General features: G+C 38.9%; 1 protein-coding gene across 2 annotated transcripts; it reads left to right on the top strand.

Annotated features, from left to right (window-relative positions):
- The first annotated feature begins 373 nt into the window (after nt 1–373).
- Nucleotides 374–18642, top strand: kcnk10b (potassium channel, subfamily K, member 10b). 2 transcript variants are annotated; one of them, XM_051394215.1, is made up of 7 exons: nt 374–471; nt 4479–4894; nt 12790–12907; nt 14792–14952; nt 15224–15416; nt 15515–15657; nt 16533–18642. In XM_051394215.1, coding segments are annotated over exons 1-7 (1683 nt in total). In that variant the 5' UTR covers nt 374–470; the 3' UTR covers nt 17184–18642. The 2 variants fall into 2 exon arrangements, with proteins under 2 accessions (XP_051250175.1, XP_051250169.1); XM_051394209.1 differs by lacking the exon at nt 374–471 and adding an exon at nt 508–1082.
- Nucleotides 18643–19796: the final 1154 nt, after the last annotated feature.

The raw sequence follows: 19796 nt of genomic DNA, 5'->3' as shown, positions 1-19796 counted from the left end.
CACACACACAACAAGGTACCAACCACACGCTGTTGCTACGGGTAACAAGAATATAATCCTTTAAATGCAACCCAATTTGAAAACATGCAGCACCTGTAGGACATTTTGACTACAGAATCATCCGAACAAAAGTACAGAGAGTTGAGTTTCATGTACTACAAACCAACAGGCTTATGCTGTACCATTTCATATTTCCGGAAAATAATTTGGCATAATACATACATAATTACACTCTATAGGTAGGCCTAATGGTCGGCGTCATCATCTGATTGAGGCTACACTGCGAGTCTGAGGGGATGGACCTGTTCATAAATAATGCACTGTTTCTCATACATGCGAATGATGTAATGGATCAAATCTGCTGCTGATTTGGCTTACATCTCTGACTTGCCGCCCTGCGCCATGTGCTCTGTCACCGGTTGCCAAACGATGAACGGATAATCCTGTTTTGGGGGGAAAAAAACAACAAGAGTGAGTATTCAAAAACGGATTATAAAAATGAAAATGTAGCTAATGCAAAGCTAGAAGCTAATTTCCTCCAGCTATTTAGAATATAAAGGCAGGTGGAGTAGTGCGCTTTGGGAATGAAAGGGAGGAGAGCATCCTTCCCCGTTGTTCTCGGTACTGGCGTAACGCGTGGGCAAAGTTGCTTACATGGACACACTCTGGCTGTGTTTCTGGATCGGACCACTGGTGTGTGTGTGTGTGTGTGTGTGTGTGTGAGACGGGGTGAGGTTTGGTGCGACAGCTCAGTAGAAGGTCTCACAAGTATCTCAGCCTGTCAGGCGACCACCACGCGTCCAAGCGAGGTGGAGGAAAAAAAAGAGGAGGAGGGGGGGCAGTAGAGGCAGACAATGCGGTTTTACTATGCGTTTATTCCTCCGTTCAATTTAGACCCACATCCACGAAAACATCATGTGCCGAAGATGTGGGAGAAGATTTCTCCGTAAACTAGTTATTGTTGCCTATTTTGTATAATCGCACTGAACAGATTTCTCTACGTTTTGAGAACAAAAAAAAAAATAAGATGAAATTTCCAATAGAAACCCCAAGGAAACAAGTTAACTGGGACCCGGAACAAGGTTGGTAAATTCAGTTTTCTTATTGTCTGTTAAGTTTTGATATTTGTCATTTAATATTACTCCTAATCTCAGCAACATCATAATCCAGACTGAGGCGCAATAAATTACTACACCAGCCTACATTATCCTCCGGCAGTTTTGCACAATTTCTTAATCATTATTTTGTTCATTTCGTATTTTGTGTTTATTTATCCTGCAAAAAGGAACCTTAACACAAGACAAAGCGGCTGGGGGGGTTATTTCTTTATTCTCCTTTCTCCTTGTGCTCAGCTGTGGAAGGCATCGCTCCTGGAAGCGGAGCCACAGCCGCGCAAAGTTTACGGGAATAACCAGAAGTGAAACCGGAAAATGTGTAAAAATAAAAGCATGTAAGGTTGTTGCCTTAAAAATAACAATGCGTAAAGGAGTTGCGGCACAAAATTCCATGCATGAGGCTATAATTCCCTCACTTAACTACCAGACATGCGTTATTTTTAGAGACACTAAAGTCACTCACTATTGATTGTAACCATTTTACAGGAAACAGGCTCCTCCATTCCCTGTAATGTGAATGTTTTTTAAATGTATTTTGCTTGGTCTTCAAGCTCTATGAAATGATTTAATTTTGTTTTGACACAAATGCAGGGAAACTAGGCCTACACTGCGACTTTCTCAATAAAGGTTTTATTTTGTTCTATTAGTTTCTGCCGGAAGTCGTGTGTTATTCAGGCTGACTTAATTTTGAGGCTCAGCTGGTGAGTTAAACGCCTACAACCTGTCCAGTGCCATAGGGAATAAGTGAGCCAAGAGCCGACCTGAGCCAACCCAAAATTCATGTTTACTATTACTACACTTAGTTTTATATTTTGTTCACCAGTGGGTAAATAATGCTTTTGTGCAGCTGACATGCAGAAATGTTGACAAACTGTTGCCCTAACTGTGCCCCGCTAAAACACAGTTTGGTAAATGGTTAATGCAACCTTTCCTTCTCAAAATCCTCACCATCACCTACATATTCTCTTATTCTTTTTTGAGGAACATCTCTTTGATGGACCAGATCCTCCGGTGAACATTTCCTCTGCTTCGGCCAGACAAGCTGGAGACAGAGAGTGAGAGCTGAGAGAGCTCAGATAGTATCAGATCGTATCAGATCAAAAGCACTGCTTTCCACTCAGGCGTTATTTAATTTGCAAAAATCAATATGAAGCAGATCAGTTTGAAACTAAAACCAAGTAGGCTATGTCACAGCTCTGGTTTTACCTCTAATTTTAGATATAGACCTTTTTATTTTACTCATGATTTTATTACATTTGTTGTTTTTTTTATATAACTTAGCTACACTAAAGTCAAAGAGATGTCTGAATTGCCCCACACTGTATAGCTGCCTCTGTCCTGATGCATGGTGCTGATTCATTCAAATTCACTCACTCACCAGATGAGATGAAAAGCAATTAATGTCTTAGTAAGACTAGTTACTGGATGCTCTACTGTATCCATCAAAACGACTGAACCAAAAACAGCTGAGGATATTGATGTAGGGTCATAGTCTTTCTGCTGTTTCACCTATCGGTTTTAATTTTCTAATTCATCTCATGTTCTAAAAATAGCCATAGCCACCGCCCTTAAAGGCATATACTGTAAATTGAAAGTGGCACTTTTGCACCTTCCTAAGCTTGTGACACCACTTTGCTGTTATTGATTCACTCATGATACAGGGATTAACTAACAAGATTCATAGCTCTTGGATCAGAGAATGAGACACTTCCTGGATGTCCTTGACTCATCAGGGTGGGATGTGTGTGTCTGTGTGTTTGAGCGCACATGTTTTACTCAGCGTATCCCATAAGTGATACCATCCCATTAAACAAAAGAGTGCCTCCCTCAAACAAATCCATTTCCTTTTCCTACCTTCCAGAGTTGCATCTTTGTAGACAGCAGACTCCGCCCATGGCTCTGAGGCACACTATCCGATCTCTGAGAGTCGGTGGGTGTCAAAGGGTGAAGGCCAGAGCTCTGAGTAGCTTATGCAATGCATTATAGACATTGAAGGAATCGCTTCCTCCAAGGTGCTGCTTGCCACTTGGTTGACCTGCTCCAGCACACATGCATTTATTATAAAAACCCATCCAGAAGCCAATGACCGAAAGTGGCACTTACGGTCTATTAGAAAAATTTTATTCTGCTCTTCAGCAAAAAGGATAACACAGTTTTCACCTCCACCTAGCAATACTGTAAGGTTTTTGTCATAAAGTGGTGTTTAAATATTTGTATAATACCTTATTTGTGTATATACATCCATGCAGTCTTCAGGCAATCATTTGATTATATCAGAATGTCTATCCAGGTTTTTCAATGATTACATGAATTAAATTACGATGTTTCCTGCATTAGTGATTATGGCCGTGGTGGTGGACTTTCAAGGCTCCATTTCACAGGACTAATTGCTTTTACTGTATGTGTAGAACCAGAAACAAATTCTCAGCATGGAAAGATGTTGAGATGACAGAGAGTCTCGCTGCTGCCTGGCTTTGACACAGCTGTGCAGTAGGCCAGATAACAAGCATTTTGCTGAAAGCTTTGAGTGTTGGCTTTCTGAAGTGCCGTTATTACCTCAGAGTAATGGAAAGAAATTACCTTTTAATGCTTCATACAGGGGGGGTATAGATTTTCAATTGCTGTAATGAGCTTGTGTTTATGTCCTTATAAAGTAGTCCAAACCTGTGCTGTGATGTCTTCTTCCCAATGAATCACAACACTGTAATGCTCCTTTTACAATAATTTACTTTATTAAATTAAAACAAATGAACAATGTTTCGAGTCTTTCCTCAGGTATAGAAGCAGACTATTAATTTTTATACTTCTGTATCGCACAAAGAGCCAATTTGATCTCAAAACATCGAAAAGTTGTATTGTTGTCCCTTTTTTTGCAAGTCCTTGGAAAGTGGAAACCATTTCTAAACTATTGGCCCTTTTGCTGTTACTGTATTTGACATGTAAGCTACCTAAAAGTTTAAAGGTGGGAAAAATACTGTGATTAAGCTCATTAAATGCATTCATTTAAAATTTCTTATAATTGCCACAGACTAGTTATCACAGACCAAGACAAAGGGACAAACCTAGGGATCTGTAAACACATCAACATTGGAAATGCCCCGTGTTATCATTTCAAAGACTGCCTAGAAAACAAAATCTCAGAAGATACTTTTCTAATTATTCAATCTGTCCTCACATTTTTTCATATCCAGTCTGTCACAGAGTCATTTAGCTAATTATTAGAACAGTCTGTTCAATTTTATTTGCAAAATCATCAGAATCACTTTCAGAAGATACATAATTGCTGGTTCTGTCTTGGTATCCTCCAACACAAATTTAAACAAAGCATAAATAAATCTTCCCTTTCCTCTCACTCTTTTCTAGTGGCGGTCCAGACCAACCTGGTCCCTCCCAAAAAGGTCCAGTCTGGCATGGCGAAGTCCAGTCTAGTCCAGGCCAGTGTGGCCACTATGCAGAACCCTATGGGCTGTGACCCTAAGACCAACGGTCACTGTCCACTGCCACGCCTATCCATCTCCTCCCGCTCTGCCAGTGTGGTGGCCAGCATGGACACCAGCTGCGACGGCTCAATGGCGGCGCTCCACTCGGTGATGAAATGGAAGACAGTGCTGGCAGTGTTCATCGTGGTCGTTCTCTACCTGGTTTGTGGAGGTCTAGCATTTAATGCTCTGGAGCAGCCATTTGAGAGTAACCAGAAGACCAGCATCACTCTGGAGAAGGCTTCGTTCCTGGAGAGACACCCCTGTGTTACTCCTAATGAGCTGGAAGCACTCATCAAGGTGAGTGACTTTTTAGCTTTTGGAGTTTTAAACATTCACCTTTAATAGACTTTTCTCCTTTCAGCTGCTCAGACAGCCATGGAATAATACATTGCTTTTGTTGAATCTATTCATCATCAACACATTAGTTTATAAGAGGATAGGAAGATAAGAAAAAATGTAATGATCTGTTAAATAATACTGAGTGGCATTCAATTTGATTGGTAGATAAGAGGAAGAAAGTCAGAGGACTGACCTTTATAGCAGCAGTTTGATGATGATTGCTATCAGGGGTAATTAGACGCTCTCGGGGTAATTAATTCTGGTTTCATTAGCTTGTCACATGATCTTGAAAAGCTTGGATGCTACTTCCTTTCATGTCCAGATTGTCCTTCAACAAATGAAGCCCTTAATTCCAGTGTCCATCACCAGTCATTTCCACATTAAACTTGCAACAGCACGTCACGTTTGTTTTAATAAGAAGAAATATTGCAATATTGAGTAAAACATTGTGACTTTTTATGCAAAGTTGCCCCAACCTAAAGCAGCTGTAATCGTTATTTTTGTATTTTATGATTTTGTTAATGTTATTTTTTATATTATACCAATTTATCAAATGACAATGTGAAATTAATGTGGTAGGGGTATGCTTTTTAAAAAAACTTTTGGGGCCTCTTTCCCTTTATTAGATAGGACCGCTTAAGATAGACAGGAAAGGGGGTAGAGACAGAGGGGATGACAAGCAGCAAAGGGCAGGTGAGCTATCCAGGCACCCTGTTTTCAGTGAAGCTCTAATATACGCACTGTATGCCACCTGCTCAACACCAAACAGCAGACAGACAAAGTTAGAGACTAGCTACTGAAGATAGTGGAGCATTTAGCAGCTATAGAGCCTGATATTTCCTCTGGGAGTGGGTAGAGAGGTTAAATATTGGACTTAAATTCATCAAGTTGCTCCTTACCTGCTTACAAATGCTGTGTTCACAACTTGTTTCCACTGCTTCCAACTGGTGAAAGAAGCAGTTGAGACCATTTTGTCACATTTACTGATCTCAAAGTCATGAACTTCCATTCTCAAACTCGTGTATTGGTTGCTTGTTTTCACCTCATAAAGATGTATTTACAATGCCAGGCATCATAATTACAGATTGTGTGTTTAGTTTCTGTTGCTACAAAGACAGACACTTGAGAATGACCTTTTGAGATGCTGATGTGTTATACCTAATCAAACTCTATTACTTAGCCACTCTACCACAGACTTTTTTCAAAGGAGCCATTTTGATATAAAATTGTAGGGTAAACACAGGTTTTACCAATGATACTAATCAAGGTTCCTTTCCATACAGGTCAAACAGAGTCAGTGCTTATGTGCATGTTGGCTCACCATAAAGGCTCTGCTACACTAAATGGAACAGAACCTTAATTAATGCTCTGATAATGCTAATTTACAAACATCTTTAGCAGCAATTTTAATAGATTTCTTCCTGCTGTGTTGAGTCAATAAATTGATTATTTAATGACTAGCATGATCAAAAGATATACCCCCCACTCTCTGCCCCCTGGTTGTTGACAGTCGATGGGTAAATGCCATGTGCAGACTTAGAGGCAGGCCCATCCTTTAGCAGGAAGCACAATAATACCTTCAGGGTCACCCCAGAGATACACATAATTCTCAGTGACACTTCATGTATGTTGGCAAACTAATGTACAGCGCATGCTTGCACATTCAGCTTTATGTTGCATAACAGTACATTAAAGTAATCTCGGAGAAAAGGGCAAATAACTGTCTATGTCCCGAGATGTTTATCCTTGTAAAAAATAAGGTCTGTGACCTTTATGTTGTATCCACAATTGCTTGAAAATGGAAAATTGCAACTTGTTTGTTGTCTTCCGTTAATATGTACACAAATCGTAATAGTAGTAAACAAAACCTACCATTTTTATTACAATTGTAGTTGAATACCCTCAACAATAAATGTATTAGGTCAGTATGAAATTCCAGAGTGAGGCTTTAACAACACCCACATGTTTTAAATAAGGAAAGTAGCTCATGGCTATAACAGCACAGTCGTCTTTACTGTGAGAAATGTTTTTCTATCTATACATAGTGTGATATCTTCTATTTTAACAAGGGATTTAGTTCAACCTTAGGGGCTTGAAGGAATATTTCAGGAACCGAGTGACCCTCAGATACTTCATAATCTACATGACACTCGGTCATGTCTGACCATAAAATTAAACTTTTTGGCAGATCTCTTGAATAAGAACCTGGATAAAATTAAAAACATGACAACATTTAAACTTCTTGATTCAAGTTTATTTGAAACATGCCGTTTCTGCAATGTACCACATTTTACCAACAAGCTTTCATTCTCAACGAATACCTGTGTGAACCGGACCACATAACAAGCAGATTGTGGGGGGAAAAAAATCCCATCACATCGTGACTTAACTATGGTGTCAGCCACTTTATAACTCAGGGTATGGGAGTGCTTTCACGCCGCTCTCTAATATCACACGCTGAATTATAGGTCAAGATTTAAGGTCACAACATCAAGCTGACATGTACAACTGGAAACAGGATTGGAAAATGATTTGAGGTGTGTTCCGCCGTGGAGTTGGCTGAGTGGAAAGTTTGATTTGTGAGGGAATACAGTGGTAGAAAAAAGTGGAGCTAAGATCAGTCAATCAACACTCCTTTGCAGATGTTCACAAAGAAAAGAGAGGGACATTCTTTGTTAATATGGGTTATTTTCTTTGCATCTTGCACCTTTTATCAACAGCAGTACCTTAGCAGTATTCCACAGAAAGCATGGCAATGGATGCACTGCAAATTGTTTATATTTGAAGCAAAATCATAACATGTGGTTAACATGTCAAGAGAGAAAAAAGGAACCTTTTTGGAATAATGTGCTTTCCATGTTTCTCTGAGGCAGTCTGAGAATAGTAAATACAAGATTCACGTTCTCTTAAACTTAAAATAACCCCAAAGAGGGAACCAACCACATGGCATTTGGCATGCTCCACTTTCCGCTAGAATGGCTACATTTGATGTTAGTTTCTTCAACACTGCTCCAGTGAATATTGGACTGCTTGTCTGTCTCCTTCTGCCTCTCCACACCCACCTCTGTTCTTTTATTATTCCTCAGGGAAGCATCCTTTCTTCTTCATCTTCCCTTGCAATGCTCCACCTTTGAGCCACAATAGCGCTATCATGAGTTTGGAGAAAATCAATGACAGTATTTCCTAAGGAGAAGTGTGGAAATAAAAACCTTTAGCGTGGTGTTCCTGGGGTCCGGAGGGAATCAATTATTCATTGCACAGGCCAGCAGTCACAGACCTCCTGCTGAAAAGCGGTGCTAGTAGCTGCAGCTGAATTATAGACAAGACTGTCTCCTGGACAAATGATCGGATTCAGATACATGAGATAATCTATGACAGAATGTCTCACCAGCAACTGAAGGCTAATGAGTTATTTGCCCATATGAAATTTCTCAGAACTCATTTACAATGTTACATCTGACAAACTGAATGTATTAAAAGAATAATGAATGTTGAGCTACTCGCATTTCTGCAGACAGATGAGAAGATCAATACAAATCTATTGTCTATATGAAAAATGTAAAGCTACTACCAGCAGCCGGTTAGCTTATCTTAGCATAAAGACTGAACCACGGGGGAAACAGCTGGCCTGGCTCCGTCCAAAGGTAACAACTGGCGCCTCTGTAACGCTCAAATGAACATATATTAATCTTTAACTTGTACAAAAACCTAAACGTAAAAACAAGTTGAGGTTTACGTGCCAGATTATATTTTGGATGGGAGCAGTGACTGTTAAACCACAATTTATATAACGGTGTAATTCTGAGCTTTAGTGGTGCTGATTGGCAGATTTAGTTATCTTTGACAGAGCCAGGCTAGCTGCTTCCTTCTGTTTCCAGTTTTTATGCTATACTAACTGGCTGCTGCTTCATACTGACCGTACAGACTTAAGGGTGGTATCAATGTTCTCAGCTAACTCTCGGCAAGAAAGGGAATCACTCTACTTAGTTATGATGGAACTTCGACATGTGCAAAAATAAGGAATATCATGCCAAGTGTGAAGCTCACACTGACGAATAACACCATTTTTGTTACTGCTGTCTCAAGAAAAGGCCCTCGGGATATGCTACTTCACCAGCACTCCAACAAAGGGTCTGTCTGGTCTTCTAACATGTTCCGTTATGGGTCTGTTCGTGCTGTATCGAGCCTGTCACTCAGACAAAGATCTTGTGTGGCGACACAGCAGTGGTGACTCATTTTTGTCAGACTGTTTGGTGGAGGAGTTGACAGAAAAATGGCAACCTTGGGAAGTATGCGTGCGTGTGTGTGTGTGTATACAGCGTGTGTGCATGAGACGGAAGAAGACGATGCATTGGAGTTGGGCTTGCTCCACAGCCTGTGTTGACTTAATGTGAGTGAGTGTGTGTCCATGCACGTCTGTTGACCTCCTCATGTCTGCTTCAGTGTCTGTGCTGTCCACCTACCCACTGTGCGCTCACAAAAACACCAGACCTAATTGGCTCTTCACAGTGCCACTGGGATGACTCACTCTGTGACCCAATGTGAAGCCGCGCTGTTATTGACACCAGTCAAGCCTCATTTATTGATGAGTCACTTACCTACAAAAAAAACTTATATGAACACTCGGCTACCTGCAGTAAAAGTACGTCAGGACACGCAACCAACACTGTCATCATTCTTTTATAGCATGGATTACATGATTTTAAGTGGAGTTTTAAAAAACATATGAATTTGTGCTGCAGTGACTAATGAGGAATCAGCTCCTCAGGTGTCCACACAGCATGCACCAACTAATGAAAATGCTAAAAATATCAACAAACCCTTGTGTCTTCAAATGCCTTAACCCAAGATTCTGTACATGCAGTGTTGGAATGTAACTTAGAACATTTACTCAATTACTGTGCTTGATTACTGTAAATTATTTTAAAGTACTTGATTTCTAGTTTATGCCAATTTATACTTCTCCATTACATATCAGAGGGAAATACTATACTTATATTCTATTCCACTATTTGATTATGGTGTTATACATATAAAAAAATAAACTACCTAACAATATATAAAGTAGTAAGCTCTCCCTTGATCCACCAGAACGTTAAAATGCAGTTTGCATGTTAATGTGTTAGCAATAATAACACAATGTTGGAATATGAACTCAGTGGCCCCTTTCACTCAATTCACGAACATGAGGGGGAGGAATATTAGAAACACATTTCAGTATAATGAACTCCAGTCTAGCTGAATATTATTATCTTTGTAAAGGTAGAATTTATGGCTCAACTGTTGTATTGGATTGCTTTAGATTTTACACTGAGTGTAATATATATTGACACTGACTGGAGCCATTCTGCTCAGTAATGAGTAGTTTTACTTTATACTCTATGTTTTCTGGTAATACTTCCATAGTTGTACTTAAGGTTTTGAATGCAGGAATAGTAATGGAGTATATTTCCACTGTGGTAATTCTATTTTCGCATTTTATAAATATTAATTTATTTTTTTATAACCGTCACAACTATAATATAATTGTAATAGAGTTATGAAAGAAATATGTGCTTGATGTCAAGACAAAACTGAAAACACAGTTCTCAAGGCTCACTTCCCAAACAGTTCTGGTAAATTTAAATCAGCCTTATCTGTGATGGATGGACCCAACTCTTCCTGTTTGGCAGACATCTGTGCAGCTTTAATGCTTGAAAGTGGTCAGGGTAAAGCAATGGATATTAGTGATGGGGAAAGTGCTGCAGAGGAGAGAATGCTTGGCATCGGCTCACAGTGAGGGTGGGTGAAGGAAAGCGTGAAGCACCATGCTGGCTGGATCACGGCCGTCACCTGCTGTGTGGTAGAAAGACACACTGAGAGGATAAAGATCTGCAGTGAGTTAGCTTGCTCTCTAATGACCCTGCAGTGTAGAAAATGAAAACACATTAGCAAAGAGAGACCGTCATGATTGTGTGTCTGCAAGAATGTCTGTGTGTTCTTCTGTACAGTCAAAATGGAGGAGAGCCTGTGTGAAACAGAAACACCATTTGTCGCCCTAATTAACAGGCTGCAACACAAATCAAAGTCTCCATCCTCATGCCTCAAACGTGCACGTGGAGAAGAAGGATTTTCCTCATCTCTAATGCAGCGTGAACTTGGCTGTGAAAAAGCCGAGAGACGAAAATAGACCTTCTCATAAAGTATTCAGATACATTGTGAGGATATTTATAGCTCTCCCATGACTCCAGAATTACGTTATTTGGGGTTTATTTTATAATTACTGCTTTGATTTTGCCTCTATAAAGAAGCTGTGTCTGCTAAAACCTATGAAATAGCATTACTGTAATTGGCTAATTTTAGATACAAAAATCGGGGGGTGGGGTGCACTGATGGAGCCGAGGTAATCACTTGCAAGATTATGAGTAGGCATGTGCAGCGATGGGTGTAGAAGTGGTGCTCCCCTCTGTCTGCTTTGAAATGTATGTCACGAGAGTTGATACATATTTTATTGGATGGACGTGCATCTCACTAACAGCATGGGGGTTGCTCTAAATAAAGAAGCTATACTGTATCCCACCAAGAAGCTTTTTTTTTTTTCTATCCAAAGGCATCCCCCACAATAACTTTCATATAAGCAGAACCTGTGTTTATTTAAGCCTAGAGGTAAAATTCAAATTGTAAATTTCCAGGGAGATAAGAAAATAAATGCCTTTCACATAAAAATGCCCATAAACAGGGGATTTAGAAAGAATGCAAGTATATTAAGTTCTTATGGCTACATAATGAAGCACAGAGGGAGATCAATGGGAATAATGATGTAGTAAATGCTGAACATTGTGACTTCTTAATGTTTTCCAGACACTAGACAAGTGTGTGGATAAAGAAAAGCAGGGGGACTCAAGAAAAAAGCTGACACTGAAGAAAAGAGAGATAAAGGTCTCTCTGGTGCAACGGAAAGTCTGTAGATTTAGTCAGTGTGAACTGTAAAAACATGCAAATTGGGTACAAACGCTAAGAGGAAAAACAGCTCATGTGAAGAGCCACTGAATAATTTGAACAGATGTCATGCTAGATGTTTATGCGTATAGTTACTTCACTGTATGTCCACAGGAGGTGTGGTTTTATACAGTTTATTGACATTATAGTGGTTGATTTTTGTATGCGCATAATAAAACAGTGACTGCGTATTGCAGAATACAATAATGTGTTTTTGCTACAAAATGTTATGCTTATTTTTTCCTACTTTCCTCTAATTTGACATCATTAGATCTCAACTGCAGCAAGAAAAAAAATCACTAATTGGTTGCAACCGGCAGACAGTGATGAGGGTGACATCGCTCCGTTATAATGGTCCATAAGCCAAAAAGATTGAGAACACTGTTCTGGATATCTAGGGATGGGCTCTGTATGGCTGAAAGTATGTGTACATCATAATATAAATGTATGCAAAATGATAAAATAATCAAAATAATGCTTATTATGTTTGTTTTTAATTAACTTATCTCCATATAACTTATATTCCCCTCCCCCTTCTCAGGACTTTCCCAGGGCTCTTTTGCCCCCTTTCTCATAGTCTTTTCTCTTTTATCAGGTAGCGTGACCTTCCAGTTTGATCTACAGATAGTCACACACCACCATGTGTTATGCAATCAGCAGCAGGGGTCACACACGAACACATATAACACCTGTACACAGCAACACAAACATTGGCAGGAGGTGGGTTAACGTGCTCATTCTCTTCAAGCCATCAGGACACGTGTGTTTGTTGTGTTGCCGTCAGCCAAGCTGGCACGCAATCATGACCCTGAATTACTGTGTTTATGAGAATTATGATAATTATAATTCACAAGTTTTGCTCTTTTTTTTTTTAGCATGCCATAGATGCTGTGAATGCAGGAGTGAGTCCTATTGGAGACACATCCAACAATTCCAGTTACTGGGACCTTGGCAGTGCCTTCTTCTTCGCTGGAACTGTCATCACAACCATCGGTAAACTTTTCAATCATCCACTTGTTAATACTGTATACTGACTAATACCATTTTATTCTCCTATTGCTGACTGTCAATAAAAATGCCATTTATATGTGCTGCAGGGAAATATAAATGTAATATTTTGGATAATGTTACATTAAATGTAAAGTCTTCTCATACATGAGCAGATATGAGAGCGTTTATACGTTTACATGTAGATATGCCTGAAAAATAACAAAACTAGTAAAAAAATGCCCAAATGATCCCAAGCTACACAAAGCAATTTTTTAATACATTCTGTAATATATATAAATGAACCAACAATTTGTGAAATAATTGAAGAAATAATTAAAATTCAATTAATTTTAATGCAATTAGTTTATTTTCATAATAATTATTAGGATATTTGTATTGAATTATAGAGATTTTTATTGCAAAATCATCCAAAGTATTATTACTTTACATAATTTATTCATGTAAATTATTATTATGTATTACATAATTTCTGATTTATTTACATCATATTGGATGCTTTGTTGTTCCATAGAAACCCACAGAACATGTATGTGTATTGAGAAAAAGGCAATATTACATTGTCACGCAAAATCTCTATCTTTATAATAACATTTTAGCCTTTAGTCTTACGTTTTAAAATGAGAAAAATGCTCCTCCAAACAACACAAACTTATAAATGCAAGAAGAACAGGCAGTAATACATTCGTTTTCAAATGGTGCTTTAGTTGGGATTTGTCCTTTCAGTTTGCCATAGGTGTTTTCTTATTACCAATGTCTGTAAAGCTATTTAAATCCTTCCCTCAGGTGAGTTTTACAAATCCCTGTGCCCTCATGAGGTAGTGCTAAATGATGCAAAGCCAACTGTGGGATTTAACAGCCTGTGAACAACATTATCAAGGATGCTGAGAAAACAGACACTGCTGACATAAACAACGTGGTTTTACTTTATGTCAAAGTCTTTCTACTTGCTTTTTTTTAATATAAGGCTTTTTTTCTTTTACAAGACAAACTAACAATTTATGATTCAAAATTATTTTTGAATAAAAGCAAAATGCCTGAAAGCTTTGCTCAGATGAGACGGTTGCCATTTAGAAGTCATTTCCGACATCAAAGCGTCAGTATTAAAGCATTAACGTTCTTATTCTCTCTTTATTAGCTGGATGTACCTTCATTTAAGTGACTGGAAAAAACACAGTGGCCCTGGCTTGTTGTTATGGTGAAGCCCAGAGATTTAATTAACCATGTCGTTTGCTAATAGGCTGCTGAGCAGTGGCTTTCAGTCGCTTCATTTACTTCACTGACTTAATGTTATTACGAAATATCGGAACTTAGAATGCAAAAACTAAGACGTCCAGCTTCAAATAACCTAACAATACAATAGTTACAAATACAAAACATATTTTTTCTCTAGACATGCTCAGATTAGTTTAAATAAAATGAAATATGTAACATTGACAATAAAATTGTGCTCTATGTGAAATAAGAAAGAAGGAAAGTGAAACATGCTACAGACAGGATACATGTCAATGCTAATATTGTAGTGACAAAAATAACAAATATATGCTTTGTCCCTTGTCTCCCTAGCTTCTTCATTGCACCTCTGTCAGTGTAGGGCCATAATTGATGCAGTTATCTCTAAGGGGAACCTTGTTGTTGTCTGTCTAGGAGCTTATTTACGGCAGTCCCCTGCTTCAGGAACTAAGAGTCATTATATAAGGGCTCCAATTGATTATGTTGCATAAGAAAGTCTTGATTGTCTTCTTCTGCTTCTCATCTTACTCTTAATACTCCACCTCCTCTGTTTTCTTATGATTAGGTCACGTTCTTCATTAATTTACCCTCTTTTTTCTTTATCTCCTCTTCCTTTTGTTTTCCTTGTTTTGACAGGTTATGGAAACATAGCTCCAAGCACAGAGGGCGGGAAAATCTTTTGCATCCTTTATGCCATTTTTGGCATTCCTCTCTTTGGCTTCTTGTTGGCGGGGATTGGAGACCAGCTGGGGACCATCTTTGTTAAAAGCATCTTGAGAGTTGAGAAGATATTTAGGGTGAGAATCATAATGAATTACATTTTCTTTGTTTAAGCGTTGTAGTGCTTTTGTATGTGGATGACATAGCATTATTTCAAAAAAGCATTATTCTAACATGTTAATTAACAACAAGCTAGTTTTAGTTCTTTTAATTCATATTTGCTACTTTTTTTACACAATTGGATATTATTATATATATTGCCTTTGGGCCTTTGTTGATCAGATCCTTAGATGACTTTTACGAATTGCTTGTATGAGTTCTAATAGTTTCTCTCATTTGATTTCTCAGCAAAAACACAAACAGATTAGTCAGACGAAGATCAGAGTGACGTCCACCATCCTGTTCATCCTGGCTGGCTGCATCGTTTTCGTCACCATCCCTGCTGTCATCTTTAAACACATTGAGGGCTGGACTACACTGGAGGCCATCTACTTTGTTGTGATCACTCTCACCACAGTGGGAATAGGAGACTATGTTGCAGGTAGAACAACTGTTGTTCTGTCATGAGGGTGAACCATTTTGTCAAACTATCATGGATTATTTTTGATCATGCTGTTATTTTTTTCTCTCCCCCTCGAGGTGGAAACAGCAGGATTGACTACATGAAGTGGTACAAGCCTCTGGTGTGGTTCTGGATCTTGGTGGGTTTGGCCTACTTTGCTGCTGTCCTCAGCATGATTGGAGACTGGCTTCGAGTACTGTCTAAAAAGACCAAAGAGGAGGTAGGGTTCATTCAATTACACCACTCAGTATTACATTAGAGAGGTAGAAAATAAAAGGTCACTCAGCTGCTGCCTCCTCTGTGGCTTCTGTCTGCTCTCTTATTTTGCCTATTAATTGCTGCTTGTCAAAAGGTTCTTTAACAGGCTGCTGTTGTTGGAGGTGTTCAATATGTGAAGCTCTTACATGGAAGTCCATACAGAAGAGTCAATGACTTATCTATCTTCCAGAAAGGAAAAAAATATTACATAGGGGCATAGCGATTATCAGTTTTAGCAAAATATTATTCTAGAAGATTATTCATATATATATATATATATATATATATATATATAGCATATCAAAATTGTAATTTTAATGTCTGAAGACTGAAGAACTTAACACTGCAATGATTTCTCTAAAGCATTAAATATTCATGGTTAAATGAGAAACAATCAAAGTTATAGTTGAGTAAAAAATATCCTCCATGGGGACTGGGTGTATGTGGTTTGATCACATTTGTATTACAAAGCACATGCTACTTTAAAAAAAAAGTAATGCTAGTAATTTGTTTTACTTAATTACACCCTCTAGAAAGTAATTTGTTACACTACTTTTGAATTACTCCGCAACATTGCCTGAGATGCATTGTCACATAATATTAATTACATTTAACAAGCCAAACTCAAATAAACTCACTGGAGTCTCTTGCTCAGAAAACTGTAAATTGTTTCTATCTGCCTGTCATGCAGAAAATTTAAGAACTTGTAATGCTTACTAAGAAGCTGATTGATAAATTGGTTTAAGCCCTTTAAGAAACAAAAGTTTACCACGATGACAATGTCTTGTACCCAATATGCTTTCCTAATCTCTTCTTGACCCTTTTCTTACTGCACAGGTTGGGGAGTTTAAAGCTCATGCAGCCGAATGGAAAGCAAATGTACGAGCGGAGTTCCGTGAAACACGGCGGCGCCTGAGTGTCGAGATCCATGACAAGCTCCAGAGGGCTGCCACCATTCGCAGCATGGAGCGCCGTCAGCTTGGCCTGGAGCAGAGAGCTCACTCCCTGGACATGCTGTCTCCAGAGAAGCGGGCCTTGTTTGCCAGCCTGGATGCTGGCCGATTCAAGACTTCCTCACAGGAGAGCATCGACACCAAGCTCAACAACCTGAGGCTGAAGGGGGCTTGTGAGCCATACGACCATCAGGGGAGTGAGCAAACACAACAGACAGCGTCTTCCTCAGAGGAGAATCTTTTCAACCTACGCTTTGGATCCCTCACCAAGCTGGCCAGACGCAACAAGAACCGAGAGCTACGGAGGAACATTACTGAAGATGCGCGGCGGGCAAGTGTAGGCATAAACAATGGCAGTGCCATGCTGGGTGAGGAGAGGACGGAAGAAGAAGAAGAAGATGGGGAGCAAGATGAGGAAAACGGAGAAAGAAAAGAGGGAAACACGAGTCTGACAAACCTGTCACAGTATGCAAGGGAGCGCGCCAAGTTGAATGGGTTCATACCAGTACAGGCCAAAGATGGAGAGAACGACTAGAACGGAAGAGCCCAGAAACAGAGTGAAAGATACAGAGACAGAGACAGAACAAGAGTGCATGGTCCTTTGAGATGTCAAGAAATGTGCCTTTCTGTTTCCTATGCTTAGATTGGAACTGCTCCTAGGAAATTCATCGTGCCATAGCCATGGGAAGATAATGTATTGCCAAAAATGAACGAATAGAAGAGACACAAGAGGCTGTAGTTAAATACCTCATATCGGATGTTACTGTAGAACGGGCTTCTTGAGAATTTCTACAGGAGCTATCTTTACAGCTTCGTTGGCTTTCAGCCCCGACGACTCTTACGAGACACTTGGGTAACGGCTGTCTGTTAATGCTGAATCTTTTTTTTTAAACAATGTGGGCAGGACAACCCAAGAGCTAGCTTCATGTCATCCATCTTCAGAAACATTATCGATCTCCGCTTTGTCATCTCATACTGTGGTGGCTATTTTTAGCTCAGCTGCCTGCTGCAAAAGGACTTCCACGTTAATGATGGAGAGTGGGAGGTAGTGTTTCTGCTGGATCAATAGACAATACAAGCATTTACCTAACCGACATGTACAAATATTCCTACATGGTATGTGACTTTGAAAATGTAGCCCTAGGGCATAAACTACTGCATAATAAAAACAAACTATTCACCTTGTGCATAGTAAAACACACAACCATAGCATTAAAAAAAACTTGAAAGCTTAAAATTATAGCTGTAATAATGTTACCGTTTGTTTTAATACAATGAAATGCACGGCTTTCATTCATATTTGGTGTAAAAACCCATTTATTTGAGTAATATTTGCTACCATTTTCTTAATTGGGGATCAATACTGAGCTGGAATTCACCTGAGAGACACCTGTTTAATCACCTTTGGCCATGAGATTGTCAGAAACACTTTTATTTTGTATATGACATTCACTTCATCACAAATGTCTTGAGAGTGCTTAAATTAATTTTTTATTAATGAATGTGATGCTGTTGATTTTGTACTCACCAAGCATGTTTGAATCTGTGTTTACTCCTTTTTATATCAGCCACTTGAGTTGAATTTTCCATTGAACTGTAAAATATGAACAAAATGTGTCAGGTTTCTTTCTCGTATTCCTTTTCTGAACGTGTTTTCCTGTAGTTCCTAGAGTTTTACTGACACATGACCATTTTAAACTTTATTTGCATTTTACAGGCACTTACATTACTACCCATCGCTTACTTTCAATTTTACAGAATTATTAAAAGTATCACAAGTGTGCATTGTATGCATCTATAAAGCTGAATTACACACACACTGGCTGCACTTGTAACCTGTTTATCTGATATGAATTTCATTAACCTTTCCATGACCGTGACCTGTGATAAGTTGAGCGACTATTTGTTGTGTACAGCCTATTTTATGAACAAATCACGTTAAATGTAGTGAGTGCCTTTTTCCAGATAATAAACACGATGAAAGAAATTTAAAAGGTCGGAATTGCTATACTCATAACAGCATTAGCATATTAATTCAATATATGTTGGTGGTATCACTCTCATATACTGGAAAGACCTTGCTTTTCCAAGGGCATCTACAAAATGATATTCCAGAATTAAATCCATCATAGGACTTGTCATAGTAGAAAAAGCACAGGTGTTATAACATTAGCATTAATAACATTCGTTCAGTTTAAGTGACCAGTTAATCATGACAGTGTGACGGTGAGCTAGCATGCACAATACCAGGAGCCTAAATGGGATTCAGCCTTCATTAATTTTATTACTCACACGTGTGCTTCTCTCACGCTGACATGTCAAAATGTCTTTCCTGTGGACTGTTTTTCATCAAGAGGTTTAACAAAGACCAATTGCTTTTGAACACACATTCATCACAGTCTTTAGAAGTGTGTGAACATGATGACATACTTTCCTGTAAAACGTTGACAAATTTTATTTAATTCAGTTTAATTTCACTATCCAAACATTTCTATAGTATAGTATAGAACTATATAATGATCACAAGTTGTCACTTTTTTTGTGTGTATTATTCATAATTTAACCATGAAAAATCAAGGGAACAAAGACAAAAAGGGACACATCGCAATTAACTTAATTTAGTCACAACACAACACAATATGTCAACACAGCACCGCTCCTCTGCACACTTGAGTTTGTTTTTATCCATTTCGTCTTTTCACTCCTCTCAAAATTTTAGCCTAACCGATTTTTCAAAATATACATTATCACTGTGAATTTGCCTTGATGCAGCTTTTGGGTAATTAAATTACAGAATTCATTATTATGTAAGTGACTCCCAGGGTGTTGCAGGATGCCTAAGGTCTCCATCCGTGCCTCTCTTGCTCGGAGCCACAGTCACGTGTGTCAAAGTGTGTAAGGGACCCAGGAAAAAGACAGCGCCACAAAATAAATTAATCAGGGAGGCAGGTCAGTAAAGGCGGAGCTATAAACTCCATGTAATAGAAAGGGTGTGTGTGTGTGTGTATGTGTGGGTGTGCGTATGTGTGTGTGTTTATAGAGGTTTTTCCTTCAAGGTGGAAGTGACCTCAAACCCTCTCCTCTTTCTCTTTTGTTTTCTTGTCTCTCACTATCTGCCCTATCTCTGTTCCTCCCCCACTCTACTGAA

This window comes from Dicentrarchus labrax, unplaced genomic scaffold (genome assembly GCF_905237075.1).
Source record: "Dicentrarchus labrax unplaced genomic scaffold, dlabrax2021, whole genome shotgun sequence".
NCBI lineage: Eukaryota > Metazoa > Chordata > Actinopteri > Moronidae > Dicentrarchus > Dicentrarchus labrax.
The sequence above is the reverse complement of the archived record's forward strand: the minus strand, read 5'-3'. Positions and strand labels throughout refer to the sequence as shown.